This window comes from Rhea americana, unplaced genomic scaffold (assembly GCF_003343005.1).
Source record: "Rhea americana isolate MKP2758 unplaced genomic scaffold, rheAme1 scaffold_145, whole genome shotgun sequence".
Classification (NCBI taxonomy): domain Eukaryota; kingdom Metazoa; phylum Chordata; class Aves; order Rheiformes; family Rheidae; genus Rhea; species Rhea americana.
In genome coordinates this window covers 1,528,760-1,543,644 of record NW_028185539.1, presented here as the reverse complement: position 1 = coordinate 1,543,644, position 14,885 = coordinate 1,528,760, and the positions used below count along the sequence as shown (strand labels likewise).

Genomic DNA, 14,885 nt, shown 5'->3' with positions numbered 1-14,885 from the left:
AATTTTACAGAAGCTGCAAAGGGATTGTCAGATTCTGAGTCTTTGTTCAGATCAGTAAATTATGCTACTTTTGCTTGTGATGGTTCTGTGAATGCTATTGCATGACCTTTTTAATATATTCTAGCTATACTTAACAGAAAAATCGTTGTTTATTGGTTGGCTGAATTGAAGCTAATGATGTTTTGTAGCAAAACTGTGCTTGTCAGTTGGCTTGGAACCAAAGTTTCAGTTAATTGGTTAGGGGACCAAAGACTTTGAGTTTCTTAATCATAACTTTCTATTCTATCTGGGACAGTTTTTTCCTAATAATTTTTTTTAATGAACACTTATGGGGTCATTAACCTGCTGCTGGGTCTCTGCTTTTTTTTAAGCATTCTGCAGAGGAATTGTACAGAGCCACATGACATAAGTGCTGGTCTCACAGGGATTGCAGAATCTCATTTTTGTTGAAGTACAGACAAATAAAAACAGTAAACACTTCCTGCAAACTAAAAGACACACCTGTGAAATGTAGCCAGATTTGGACTGAAAATAATAGCTGTTAATTGCATATTTAGACAGTGTAGAGCAAATTAAAGGAGAAATTGAAGAAGAACGTCTTAGCCAATTACCAGTTCCGTAGGAATTTTAGGCAGAATGTTGTTGTTACTGCTGAAACTTTGCCAGTGCTTAGGGATTCATGCCCACATAATTTAAAGATATGTAAGAAATTAGTAATGCAGTGCAGTTTTAATTGATGAATACTTGCAACACCCCTGTAAGTAAATTTTTATCCAGAGCTTACAAAAGAGAAATGGGTTTTAAAGGATGCCTTTCTTTGATTAAACACTTAGCCAGAAAACCCTGATCTTCAGTGCCATGCAGTAACTGTCTAGCACTCTGCTGCTTGGTTATCATTGTGTGTCCAGGATAGAAGTTAAACTCTTGTAAGTTAGACACTGAATATTAAAATCCTCCCTCTTACTGTAATTTCTACCTGAGGCCATTCTAGTGGCGTGCCAGTCCTCATGTAAAGCACAGCAGTCTTTTTATTCTGTCGTCCTTCCTGCAGTTGCAGTTAGGATCACTAGTTCAACCAGCATTGACTGGGATAGGCCTACTCAATGCCAGATAGTTCTGGACATCCTATCCCCATGTGTGCAGATCACGAGGACCCATGCCGCTCTGCGCACCTGCCTTGTGCTGAGCTGGAGGAGCATCTCTGCAGCCTTATGCCAGGGCCTGCCTCAGCAAGAGGAATCCAAAACAGATCGCTCTTTTGTCGACTTTGTTGTACTGCAGTAGCTCAGGGTAGTCGCACAGGGCTCAGCACAAGAATCCACGCACAGCTTTTACAGGGTGAGTTGTCAGCAGTATAGAGTGAGAGTGGTTCTTGATTAGGAGGCAGCACATGAAGCCCAGAATTGGTTACATGAATAGGTTCTTCCACAGGTTTGCACAACTGATGCAAGTTGTTGTATGTCTTTCTAAACCATTATTTCCTCTTTGTGTGTTGTAGCTGCCAATAATGCAACAAGAGTTCTTTCATTAATGGAAAATCTTTGAGATCCTCAGATGGCAGGCAGGTGGTATTGCCATAAAAATAATTACTCTTGGTAGCAAAACATATTAAACAGGAATCCATTGGTTAACATATCTGAGCTTCATTTTAGCAGCCCACTATACGACATTTAATAATCCATGTAGATACTGCAGTACATCTTTCATCTGGCAGGTTTGTTGCTTGCATCAGTATTTGGTTTAAAAGGTACGCTGCAAATCATAATGCATAGTTTCACTCTATCTTCTCTTATAAAAGCATTTTACCACATTTCTGTTCCTTACTGTTTGCCACAGGTCCTCAGAAACACATGCATTGTGACTCCACTCAGCAGTGGCAATGCATCACTGGGAGAAGAGAAAACATAAAACACAAATGTAATTTTACTCTACATTACAGCACTTCAGAAGAGGAAAATTTTATTTGAGCCACTGCTTCTTGTAACGTATAATGTGCTGCAATGACAAATAAACAGCTTTGTTGTCCCCTACTCCACCCAGGCACGACACTGTAAATCAACGTTTTGCTTTTTCATACTCTGTCATTATTAAAACTTGTTGTAACTTTGTTGAAAACAAACATACATTAGCACTTGAAATCCATGCATCTTACTCTGCTCTCGTATGTAATAGGGGAATTATTGCATTTGAAAATAAAAGCTACATTCTGGAGCCATTAGAAGGTGCTGCAAGTGAACACAAGATCTACCGATCGGAGAACTTGAAAATTGCCCCAGGATCTTGTGGCCACCATTTCAACTTTTCTGCCGTGAGGGCTGATGACACACGACACCATTCTCAAGCATTTGCTGGCAGGGTAGGTGGATGTTGCAGCTTTATGTTCCTGGTTTGCTGAGTACCTGTCTGGTATCATTTCCATATTACTGTCTGCCATAACTTTGTTCCAGCCTCAAGAGCTACTCCTTATGATTCGCAAAGAGCTTTTAAGTGGTTATCATTCCTCCTCTGCTACCTTGGTCTAGATTACTGGTCTCCCAAGAAGGAGTTCTGCCTTGGAGAAGGGCGGTAGCTTGTGCTGCTGTTCTTCACTTAGAGATCAGTTGTGATCTGCTCAGGGGTTGCATGGGCTGCTCCCTACATGTTTTAGTCCTGCTGCATTGGCTTTTTCCATGACCTAGTCTTTTGAGTTTCTTATATCCCTACTGAGCAAACCATTAAACCGTATCATCGCTTCTGTTGAAGCTAGATACTTAAGTATGTGCTTAAAGCTACACAAACATGATTTGCTAAAGCTTTAGTACTTTTTCTTGGTCTTGCTTAGGTAACTTTTTTTTTAACTCCTTTTTTGCAAGATGACACAGAAAAGTGTATGGTCTCATATTATGGTAATATATTTTGATTCATGTTCCAGTTATGATTATAGCAATAATTTAAGACCCTGTAAGAACACTGAGCTATGTCTAGAATAACTATTGCCCATCCAAGATGGAAAAGAACATGATAGCTATGATGCTTTGCTAATAATATGTTTTGAAACTTAAATGAACCTTTAATTCTAGTAAGAAAGTATTTTATGCAGACAAAACAGACTCTCACCATTTTATTCTACAGATATATTATTGTAATTGTTTTTATGTAGGAAAAAAAAGCTCCCAATGTAAAAAGCATACAGCTAATGGAAATAGGAGAAAATGAAAAGAGCTGCAAAGCAGGAAGAAGAAATACACTAACAAATTCATGTGCATATTGGATGGGGAGTGTAGGAAAGACTGGTTTAGTTGTTTAAAAATTATACAATGGTACAAATCTGCCCTCCGAATTTATTAAATGTGGCATGTTACGATTTATAGTCACATATACTACTAAGCTTTTCCATTAAGTTAATTGTTAAGGAAAGCAAACTAAATGGCATCACTAGGTATTATTTATGTAGTGGGATTAATTTATTTTACATTGGAGGAATATTAAGCAGTGCATCTCCAGATTTCTTTTTGCTCCATAAATATTTCATTAGCTATTATATATACTGTTTTATGGGGTAAGCTTATTTCTGAAAATGCCTGAAGTCTATAGGTTGAAAGTACTAGCATGTATCTGAAAAGAATTTTATTCATGCTTTCTGATTAAATATTCCTTATTAACATTTCCTAATTTTATATAAATGACATGAGCTTTCTATTCTTTCTGAGAAACATATAAAATATCAGAATAAAGCTATGGCCTTTCAGCTCATCCTTCTGTAAACACAACTATAACCAAACACAACTAACTAAAGCGTGCTTCCTTACAATGAAGGTTCAAATAGAGGTTTCTACACTTGTGCTAGAGTGTTTCTGTAGACCATACCAAAGCTTAGAAAACTGTATTTTCAAATAGAGGGGACTATTTAATATGAATGTAGAAGTACTTTCTATGTCTTTATTAAGGCTTTCCCCAAATATTTTGTAACTTTAGTTAAAAGTTTGCTGATGTAATCATTTTAACACTAGGTTACAGAAATACAAAGTATAACTAGCTGATATAATCAAAGTAATTCTACTGTTGCCCTCAAGTTTTTTACATTTTGTTCATGACTTCAACTACATGTCAGAATTCACCTTTAAATATCTCAATAATATTTCTTACTGTGGCTCAGTGGACATAATTATAAAACCTGTCAATGTACATATCATATAGATAGGTAAAATACATATAATGAGTATGTTGGATAAATTTCTAATATATGAATTTGCAACTTGTCAAATGTAATCTAGGGAGCGAATTTTCACATGTCAATGTTCTCATCAGCTGATGACATAGACTGTCAGGATGCATTGAATATAGATGACTTGCAAAACATGGAAAAACAAGCTTGTTCCAAATTATACTGGGTCACAGAAGGAAGTAGAAACCCAGTCTCAGCTTTAGTGCATTATAAATATTTTGGGTTTCTTAGAGGGTTTTGGGGAGCTTTTTCTTTTTTATCTGACCCTTCACTCATCTATACCCAATGCTTACTGAGCTGAGCTGAAACATTAGATCAATAGGGTTTTGATTTAAGTATAGATAGATGATGGAACAAATAGTAGAGACTCTCTCAGCTTCCAGGATCCAAACATGAGGCATAATCGGCCAGGTCAGATAATATAGAAGATACGTGCAGACACTCTTTGACCCATTAGAAGTGCATCCTTGTGCACTTCTGCACAACTGGATCTGAAACTGGACAATTTCATAACTTGGGGGACCCCCAAATCGCAGCATGGGCTGTGTATTCCAATTGAGGATGCTATGGAAAGCAAGAGTGTAAGACAGCCCCTACAGTATGTGTTTCTGTAGTCACATAAAATAGTCATTTTGGTGGTGCTGATGACCTACAGATCAGGCTGGTCAGTCGTTTGTGGTCAGCGTACCATGGAGAAAGAGAGAAGCTGCAGCATGGTACTGGGAGTCCAAGCTGTACCCGTTCCCGAGGAAGGGCTACAATAGCATGGGTAGGATTGAGCATGGCAGAGGTCGGGGAGAAAGACAACAGCAAGCGGGACAAAGTGTTTATTCTTCCATTCATGTCTGTCTGTCATGGCTGGATTATTGACTCTCCGTTTTAATCTTGAATGATTAAATCAGGAAATGGATTGTGCAGTGATGCAATTGGCTGCAGAAAGCAAGCTGAAAGAAGTGATAATTAGGTACATTTTATAAATAAATATTGGGTCCAGGGAACACACATAGCCTTTGGGCAAATTACAGGAATGGATTTGCTATGCTAATCAGTCACCAGAGGCTTATACAGTTACACCTGCTAGCCAGTTTCTCTTAGGCTAAATCTTTGCAGTCCGGGCAAATTTACTTTTGGTTAAAAGTAAATGGTGTAAACTGATTGATTTAACAGAGCTGTTCTCATATCTCCGAACCTGGGTTATTGTGTCTGATCTTTTACTCTTCAGTTGGAAGAAGACTAGAGCATCTTAGAGGTAATTCTCTGATCAGGACCACGCAAGAAATTTCTGGTCTGTATTAGAGCCTCGGTGTCTGAGAAATCAGTTCTGTCACACGCATTTTGGCCATTTTTGTGCTTCCCTTACGTGGCATCTCACTCATGTCCAATATACTTTGCAAAGAGGTAAATTGAGCTCTGACAGCAGCCTCCGACGGAGTGGACTGAGACGTGATGGGCCCTTTGCGTGGGCCCTGCTGCCCTTGCAGAAGCAGCAGGAGGGGATGTGTGCTGGTTCCCAGCCCAGTGGGGAACTGGGCACTGCTGATGCCCCGTGCGGCAGGCAAGGCACGGGCGCGTGTGCCAAGCCTGTGCACACACCGTTTCCCCATCATGGTGACAGCTGCCTCCAGTACAGCAAAAAAGATGGCAGAGAGTCCTAATGCTGGAAGAAATGGTGAGACTATCTACCCGAGCTCTTTTGTCAGGCCTCAGAATAAGCGTAATGCAACAAAGCGTTTATACCATCAATGTTTAGCTCATTAATGTTATCTTCTACTGCTTTCTCAGCTCAGAAATGCTGTCCAAATTGGGTTTGTTTTTCGGTTTCAACACTGTATAGCACACCTAAATAGGAGATTTGTAAAGTTGGAAAGTTAGAGTTACGGAAGGCTGCATTTGTCATTTCCCTTTAAACATAACGCTTCTTGTGAAACACTCTGAATTGTGAGTCAGTGGGTAACCAAGGGGAACACACTGGTAGTGTGAGGAAAGGTTGCTGCAGTCTGGCTGGAAGGTCTGGCTGTGATGACCAGTACTGACTGAACTGCTTAGGGAAATGCCTTGGGGGTTGTGCAGTTTGCCTTGGAACATACAGTTTGCATTGGAAAGCTTTGGTCATGTTTTAGGTTATAGAGCATTAGTTCAAGACCTCATAGTTACTAAGTAAGTCATACATTAAGTTTTGGCATGAAGGTCGGATAAACTGCTGAGAGCTCTTTTCACCAACTGTCTTATTGCAGAAGCAAGGGAGAAGCAATAGAAGAGATGCTCAACTGGCATAAATCAGAGAACCTTTGCAAACATTAATAGGTCACTTCAGTTTAGAATAGCAGGGAAGCAATCATATGATTAGCGCTGTTACAAAATCATTTACTTTTCTTGAGTGATCTTTTAGCAGATAAGCTGTATGATTAGATCTGCGTTTAGAACTGGAAGTATCATGACATACTGTATACTTCATATTGTATGTGAAGATGTGGATGCCGGATTAAATGTGTGCTTTTGACTTTGAGAGCATTATAGTTTGCTTCCCCAGACACTAACAGCTCTTTCTGTTTTTTCCTGCAATTGTTCTTGGGTTTTTTTCTTATGTAATTTATCAGCTGCCCAGTTGCTCTCCCCATACTTCACTCAGTATACCTTTATTGCTCATTTTTCCTGGCAGACAGTGTGTCTATTTTGTGGAATGTTTGCAAAATGTGGTGGTGTCATTTCTCTAAATGTACCCAGAGAAGAGCAAGGGATATCCTCCTAGGAGGAAAGGACAACCCAAACATTTCAGCTGCAGAAAGCTAGAAGGTTGTGACTTTGCCCCACTTTCTTACTTGCTCTGATCAAATCTGGGTTGTTTTGTGAGCACCACGTTATCAATTTCTGTTCTGGTGGATAAAAGGATGACTTTCATGGGGAAAATGAAAACAATAAAATGTATGTATGTACTGAAACTTTTGGAAAACTGAGACGATGTTTATCTCCTTTTGTAAACACTGTCTTGGACTGAGGCAAAGCTGATTCTAAGGATGACTTCCTGCAAAAACAAAATACTATTTTCATCTTTTTTGTTAGTACAAGAGGGAGACTCTGAAGACAACAAAGTATGTGGAGCTTGTTATTGTGGCAGATAATCGCGAGGTAAGAAACTTAAAAATAAAACATATGGGAAGTACAGGTGGGAAACAGGTAGCTTAGTTTAGTTTTCATGGTGCTGCAAATAATGTCCTTCAGATAATATTAGGTGGTTCTCAAAATTAATGCATCTTGCCTGACAAGGGCTAAGCAGTGGAAGGACTACTAAGATACGTGTAAGGCTGATAGTCCCACGATAGTCAACAGAAGTTTGCACTTGACCTTTGATTTCCCTTTGTAATCCCCATACATGAACAGCAGAGCTGGCAAAGCAAGGTAGCTGTTAGGGGGAAATATTACTATATTAGTGCTGCTAACATACTGATCTTTGATATTCTAAGTTTCAGAGACAAGGCAAGGACGTAGAAAAAATTAAGCAGAGGCTGATAGAAATTGCAAACTATGTTGATAAGGTAAGAAAATTAGAATTACTTCACTTTTTCAAGCCTTACTACTATTTCTGAAGGATATTCCTGTGAAATCTATGTCACATTCGCTAGCAAATTAAAACAGATTCTAAAACTTAAAAATTACACTTTCATGGAGAGAAAAAGAACTCATCACTGACGTTTACTGGCAAACAGAAGTCCTACATTTCGAGTATTTCTCTTCTTACTAAATCAACTATTAATCAGCTCAGATGTTCTGGGGCAGAACCTAACCTAATAGTATGGAGAGCAATAGCCAAGAGGAGCAATAGTTCTGTAACTGCAAAAAGACCTTAACTTAGTCCTGAAAGAATTCCTTGGTAAGCACAAAAGAACTGCCGAAGAAGTAATTTAGGCAAAGGTACTTACTAAAGATTAGGCCAGATGTACTGCTGTTGTGTCTGCTACGAAAGTTTGCTGTCTTAGACAGTTTTGTCTTTACTACAGTATTTTTAGGTTACCCAGCACCATTGCAGACCCATCATTCCTTTAGTACTCTGTGGACACAAAACTGTCTCCAAAAAAATGCAGAAATGTGTGTGGTTTTCCCAGGATTGCTTGCTCGGTGCCATGCTGCATGCAGCCATGCTGGTACAGGTGGAAGGCAGTGTGGGAAAGGTGTTTTATGTTCCCACCATGCCCTTCGAGTGCATCTGGCCCTGCTCAAATCGTCGCTGCTAGCACTGGCTTTGCCCTGTTTTTTTATCCACCCAGATGACTGTGCAGGTTCAAAATATGTATTTGAGAGCCTGGCCGCTGTTTGCTGTTCACCTCCACTGCCTGTGATGGGCCCACCAAAAACAGTGTCATTTTCTGCTGCCTCCTTTGAGGAGCTAACACATCTGCTGCTTTCCTAATACTCCGGTATTTCAGGACAGTATTTCTCTCCAACCAATAAAACCAAGAATGTAAACTTAAAACTTTTGACATGTTTTTCAACATCCTGCGCTGTGAGCTCTCGTGTACTCCAGACAGTACTCAGTAACTGCATGGAATACATGTAGCTGCAGAGGCACTGTTTCTAAGGAGCTGCACAATTTAGCCCTAAGATTCTATTAACCTGGAAAGAGGCTTGTTTTGAGGAAGAACTTGCAGAAAAAAAAGTCTCCTGCAGTATCAAGAAATGTTCCAGTTGTAAGTCAACAAAGGAGAAGCATATAAAGACATGGTCAATAAACTCTGTAGCCCAAGGAATACGGCAGAATTAAAAACATGCTATACTTATGGAAGCAGGAGTTTATTGCTGGATGAGAGCAGGAACGTTTTGCCTTTGGGGATAAGAAAAGAGACATGCCCTCAATTTTTGTATATGAAGTAATTTCTTGACAATATACGGCAAACTCTGAGTTCTCTAGGTGAAAGGAACTACAGTGTTTTTTGAACAGATTAAAGTTTACTTTTATTGTGCTGTATGGTCAGAAAAATGAGGACTCCAGTAATGAAATTAAAACTGAGGGAGTCTAATTTAACTGAGAACTTATCCATTGATGCTTCAAGGACAGTAACTCAAGGAGGAGCACTCTTGATTAAAAACAGGATGCTGAATAGACCTCCACTTCTTCTGTAATTGTCTTGCTGACTTGTTACTGGAGGAAGGGTGTTTGTGTGTTACGTGTTCAAAATTAATTTTGCATGTTATAATATATTTATGTTTTATGCTCAATTTATGCTTGGTAAATGGCAGCACTATCCAAGTGACTGTAATGCATATAGACAAGGCAAAGATCTAATACGTGCTTTTCTCGGACTATCAGCCACATTGGTACTTGATTGATTCCTGAGTCCTTCTTCACATTAGTCTTGGCTTAAAATTGCTATCGCTGCTCCGTTGTTAACACTGCCCAAGCTTCCCACTTGTAATGACTGTGACATTTAATAAGGTGATAATAATTTATGTAGCCAACAGTCCTGTGATTACCTGTTTTATATCTGCTTTAAACAAAACTCGATGACTCTGATATAATTTTCAGCAACTAGTCTGAACCACAACTGTAGCAGAATATAGTAATACTGCTGCTTCTACCTCTTGACTTGCAGTGGTGCTAGCAACAGATGGAAATTGTGGAGTGAGTCATCTGTGATAGCAATAAGTTTGTTCAGAACATGGAGGACATGTAAAGGTAGTTGCAACTTTTCATCTTGAAAAAAGATATCAAATCTAGATTAGACATAGAGAAGTCATGTCTATGAATGTCTTTGAATGCCTTGTGGTGTTTAGTTAAGTCAGACCTTTACCAATGTTTTCTCTACATCGTAGATCATAGATTATCTTAGTCCAGTCCTATAAGGTACTTATTTTTCCACTGCCTTTAAAGGGACTGTTAAGCCTCTTCAAGAGGAGTCCATATGTACATTATGCCACTGCTGACGTTTTTCTAATCTAATGTGTTCTAAAACAGGTCTTAGCATGTGTGTTTTTCTCACTAGTTCTATAGACCGCTAAATATTCGAGTAGCCCTAGTTGGCGTGGAAGTATGGAACGACATGGATAAATGCTCTATTTCTCAAGACCCTTTCACTAGCCTCCATGAATTTCTGGACTGGAGAAAACTAAAACTACTACCTCGTAAACCCCATGACAATGCACAACTAATAAGGTATGGTTGACTGTATATTTAATGTTGGCTGATATTTTAGTGATTTGAGAATAACTGTACTGAATTCTTGATCAGTTGTTAGGCTGTTGTAGTGAACATCTGTGCTCCTGAGGGTTGAAGGCAGTACTTTGTCTTTCCATTCTGCAAACATAGGGGTACTTTGCAGGGCCCTTCAGCAGTGTGGGCAGATAGGCAGATGAATTTCCTCACAGCTCTGCAATAGCTCTGTTACTTACAGACCTTTCCTATATACAAGTTGCATAGAATTGTGGATAGGTTATAACCTGATAAATATTTAGGGTATGAATTCTCAGACAATTTAAGCTTAAATCCAAATTTAAACTGTTACTGAAAGAGGTAGTCCTACCCACCCCCTGAAGTAGAGCTTTATCTGAAGCTGATCAGGTAGTAGGAAGACCTCGGTGAACTTTAAAATGGAGTCTAAATTGGACTGTTACTTGTAATTTAAAGTTTAGATCTTATATATCTTTCACCCTGTTGCTATTTCCTGGATTAAAATAATTGAGTAAACATGCTCAAGGTAAGAGTACTCTTAAAAAAAAGAAATAAGTAAGAGAAACACCTCTATCTTGAACCATTATGATCATGATCAATGAACCATTCTGCACCATCCACTTTATGTATTAGCAACTGAAAGGTACTCTCTTTGCTTATTGCACAGATGTTCTTACATTATCTGTGTGAGAATAGGTTGAACCCTTTCAGATTGTCTAGTACAAGATATTTGATTACTCTGCATGTCTAATAATACTTTGTTGAGAAAATTTTATTGTAGGCAATGTATTATAAGTAGCATATAGACTTCCCACTGCATAAAATAATTCTTTTTTGAGCTAAAGATATTTTTTATGTTTGTATTTACATTCCCAACTTCAGTCAGAGAAATGAGAAAGGAAAAAATAGTCCTGTTAGAGCAGTAAATCTGAAGGATGGTGATCAAATGCATCTTGCAAGTAGCAGAGATGCTGTCATTGTCACTTTGGCAAGTCTGCATGACTAATCCATGCTTTCCATTGTTTTCAACTTGCAAATGTCCAGAGCTGACACATCTGAAATGGGATCTTTGTTTGAGGTTGGCAAAAATACAAGACTGAAAATAGTAGGGCTCTCTCTTATCATTAAATGGTGATTCTGTGTTTCTTTTTCTCTACTGCCCTCCTGCAGTGGGGTGTATTTCCAAGGGACTACCATTGGCATGGCGCCCATAATGAGCATGTGCACTGCGGAGCAGTCTGGCGGAGTTGTCATGGTAAGTGTTAAAAGCACAAAAGTAGAAACTGGCCAACTGATGCAACATGTTCTCAAGGGCTGTAATAGTAAATTCCGTACCAAAACATCAGCTTCTTACATCCTGTTTTCAATCTCAACCTTACCTATATCTGCATGCAGCTTGCTTGAAAGTGTTTTAAATTATAGGTTCCATAGTGAAAAAAAACAAAATCTTGCATTAGCGTATAGCATGACCTATTTGCAAGAATCCTCAAAGTGAATGAAACTACTCCTAGTTATCAATAAGTCAGGTATAGAGGTACTGTGAAAGGTGAGAACCATGTATTTGTTATGCACCTGAATGTGTTTGTGTAACATGCAACATCAGTCTGTTCTGAACTTCTTATTATATTGATCGCATAGATTGATTTGCATGTACAGTTTCCTATGTAAGGCCTTATTTTCTGTCTTTGCAGCAGAGTGGCTTTATTATATTGCCAGAAAACAACTGCAAACAGTGGCAACGTTTGTTCTACTTGCATCTCTCTCTCAAAGAGTATTACTGTTAGATTCTAGAAGCAATGAACGTACAAGTAAGCATCTTAGCCAATATCAGATAGTAGTTCTGAAATACTTATTTCTGAAGAAATGTGTAAAATTTCTGAATTTTAAACAATGTTTTGTTTAAACATTCAGACAATGTTTGTCTGAATTTTAAACAAGGTCCCCACAAGGAAGAGCAGGGGAGAAGTTTTGAATAAACTGAGCTTTTCAAGTAAAATACTTCAAATGAAATTAAGTGTGGAGTCTCAGAGCTGTTAAGCAGCAAACATTGCTAAGCTGATGACCTCAGGGCTTGGTAGTCATGGCTGTAAGCTTCGGAACACAAAGCTAGGAAGCCCTAAGAACCTCTCAGATTTTCTCTATTTCTGAGTTCACAGGATGACACCTAGTTTTCAACACTTTTGTGTTTTCTGCAGTTCTGTCTAGACTTAATCCACCTTAGTTAATTTGATGATTCTCTCCAGCTCTACTTGTCACCTCCACAGTAGATGCCTTGATAGACAAGGTTCAGGGCTCAGAAATGCACAATGCATTTAGAAGCTGCATACTCTCTGATTTCAAAGCCCCTAGTTCTTCAAAGCATCATGGCATTAACCTGGAGCCTAGAACAATCAGGTTTTCACCCTAAGATAATCCTTATAACAGACTAATTCCAGAGGTACAGCCATTTGAAGGCCCTTTATTTCTTTCCTTCTCAACTAGCATGCATGGTGAGGTTGTTCCACAATGCAGGGCTATCCCCTGGTGTCTCAGACAAGTTGGCAAGAAATCAAGCTGGGATGGTATATGCAATTGTGGAAAATGATGGATAGATGGTCCAGACTAGAAGAGCTTGCCAGGTGAGCTGGGAAGCTGGGATGTAGAAAACGTGGGAAACAGGCAAACAACCAAACCGCAAAAGACAGAGACAGTCACATCAAAATTGTAGAAAAGACAAAGCCCTCATCTCTTGGTAGCTTGGTAGTTTGTTACAGCTCTTTATTTTATTTTTTTATTTTTTGGTAAGTACCCGAGGAATAGGTGCAAAAGGAAATGAAGAAAAGAAGGAAAAGAGGAAGGAGTCTCCTGCAGGTTAGGAGTCTAGAAGTCTCCTGCAGCAGATCTGAATCTTGACAAAGGCACCTATCAGGCAGACAGCCTCCATTTTACCCATGTCTCCATCGAGACATCACTCCATCAAAACATCAGTCCTTGCTTTGGTTTTATCAGCAGTCAGGGATGATTTTTTTTTTGTCCTTTTAATTTAGAATGTAACCTTTAAAATGTGTTGCAGTGTATTTTACTGCAAAGTCGGTCCTCTTCACTCTGGAAGCTGACACTTTAAACAAACAACAAAACTATTTCATTCCAGTAACAAGAAAACAAGAATCAGCATTTCTTTAAAGTGCTTTCAGGGCTCTGATGTAGGAGAAACTGATTTATGGGCCCATGAGAAATCCAGTGAGTGTGTAAAAGAATTGTGGACCAGACTGCAGCTTTAGTCATTCAGGGAAAGCACATTGTTGCTCAGAAACTGCCCCCTCGGTACACTGAAACTTTTGAGGTGGAAATTAACTTAAGGCTTGTACAATATAATGAGAAATGCTTTCCGGTTCTTTAGCCAAATCCTCAAGAAGAACCAAACCCAAACAAACGCCCCGTCCAACCTGTCCCCCACAAATTAGCAAAGGCTAATTGAGGTGTGTGTGTCTTGATAAAAACCTGTAAGTACAGAAGAAGAAAGCTCTGAAATTGAAAGATATGCGTATGAAATAGTGAATGCAGTTTAACCTGGGAGGTTATGGTGCTTGCCCATCTCAATGCTGGGCAATTGAACATTTAGCCTTTCTTATAATTTGAGCTACGTTTTACTGTCCCATGCCAAACACTCATTCCCAAGGAACTCCCACACTTTTAGTCCTGAATGTAGAGGCAATGGAATCATTGCATGAGAAATAACTTTTGAATGGAAAATTGTATAGAGTTGTCCTTGTATGATCTGATTTTCCTGGTTGTTTTGGGAGTTGCTCAAGTCTACTGTATCTAAATTCTTCCATCGTTTCTCTCTGAATGCCTCTCCCCAGCCTGTTTTTGTGTGGGGCTGAATTCCCTCAGCAGTGCAGAAGACTTCTGTCTCCCACTAGCACCAACAGGGACTCCAGGTAGAGGGAGTGGGTCTCTGCATACAAGAAGTTTTTGGTGTATCAAGGGCATTATCATTTTGCTTTATTGTGATAGCTCTGTTGTCGTAGGGAGACAAAACAATTGATTTCATTAAAACAAGTCTTTGAAATAGGCTTCAGCCTTCATTCTTCTGTTTCAAAAGATTTCCCACTGAATTAATGGATTTAGAAGTAAAATATTGCTAATTTGCTGTGATGTAGCTCAGTGTTCTCATTTGTGTGAATTCCCTGTTCAGGTTAGTGGGATGCTAGGGTAAATGAGAAGGGTCGGGACTGAGGTATGAATATTGCAGAGAGTTGCTTAAATTACATAGAAGTGGATTTTAGAAAACTTGGATTGCTACAGCTGAGTGAACCTGCATGGGAAGTTCCAGGATGGGGGCATTAGTCTCTTCTAGCTGTAGGGGCAATGTTTTATTTTTAAGGTCAGAACTGAATCTCAGTGGAATGAAGCAGCTGTGTGTTTTGTGCAACTGCTTAGGATGTCTTAACAGTTGATGGCTGCCTAATCAGTGGTTGTGAAACTGTTTGGTAACGACTTTTACTACCCAAGTTAACTTTGAAAGACCTTGGTGGAATC

At 39.1% G+C, this 14,885-nt stretch overlaps 1 protein-coding gene across 1 annotated transcript in view; it reads left to right on the top strand.

Moving 5' to 3' along the window:
• Positions 1-14,885, top strand: part of ADAM12 (ADAM metallopeptidase domain 12) — a 189,253-nt gene that overhangs the window by 118,335 nt on the left and 56,033 nt on the right. Inside the window, exons 6-10 of the mRNA XM_085299114.1 lie at positions 2,173-2,356; positions 7,265-7,330; positions 7,666-7,737; positions 10,180-10,349; positions 11,535-11,619. Coding sequence (XP_085155240.1) covers positions 2,173-2,356; positions 7,265-7,330; positions 7,666-7,737; positions 10,180-10,349; positions 11,535-11,619 — 577 coding nt within the window. The remainder of the gene's footprint in view (positions 1-2,172; positions 2,357-7,264; positions 7,331-7,665; positions 7,738-10,179; positions 10,350-11,534; positions 11,620-14,885) is intronic.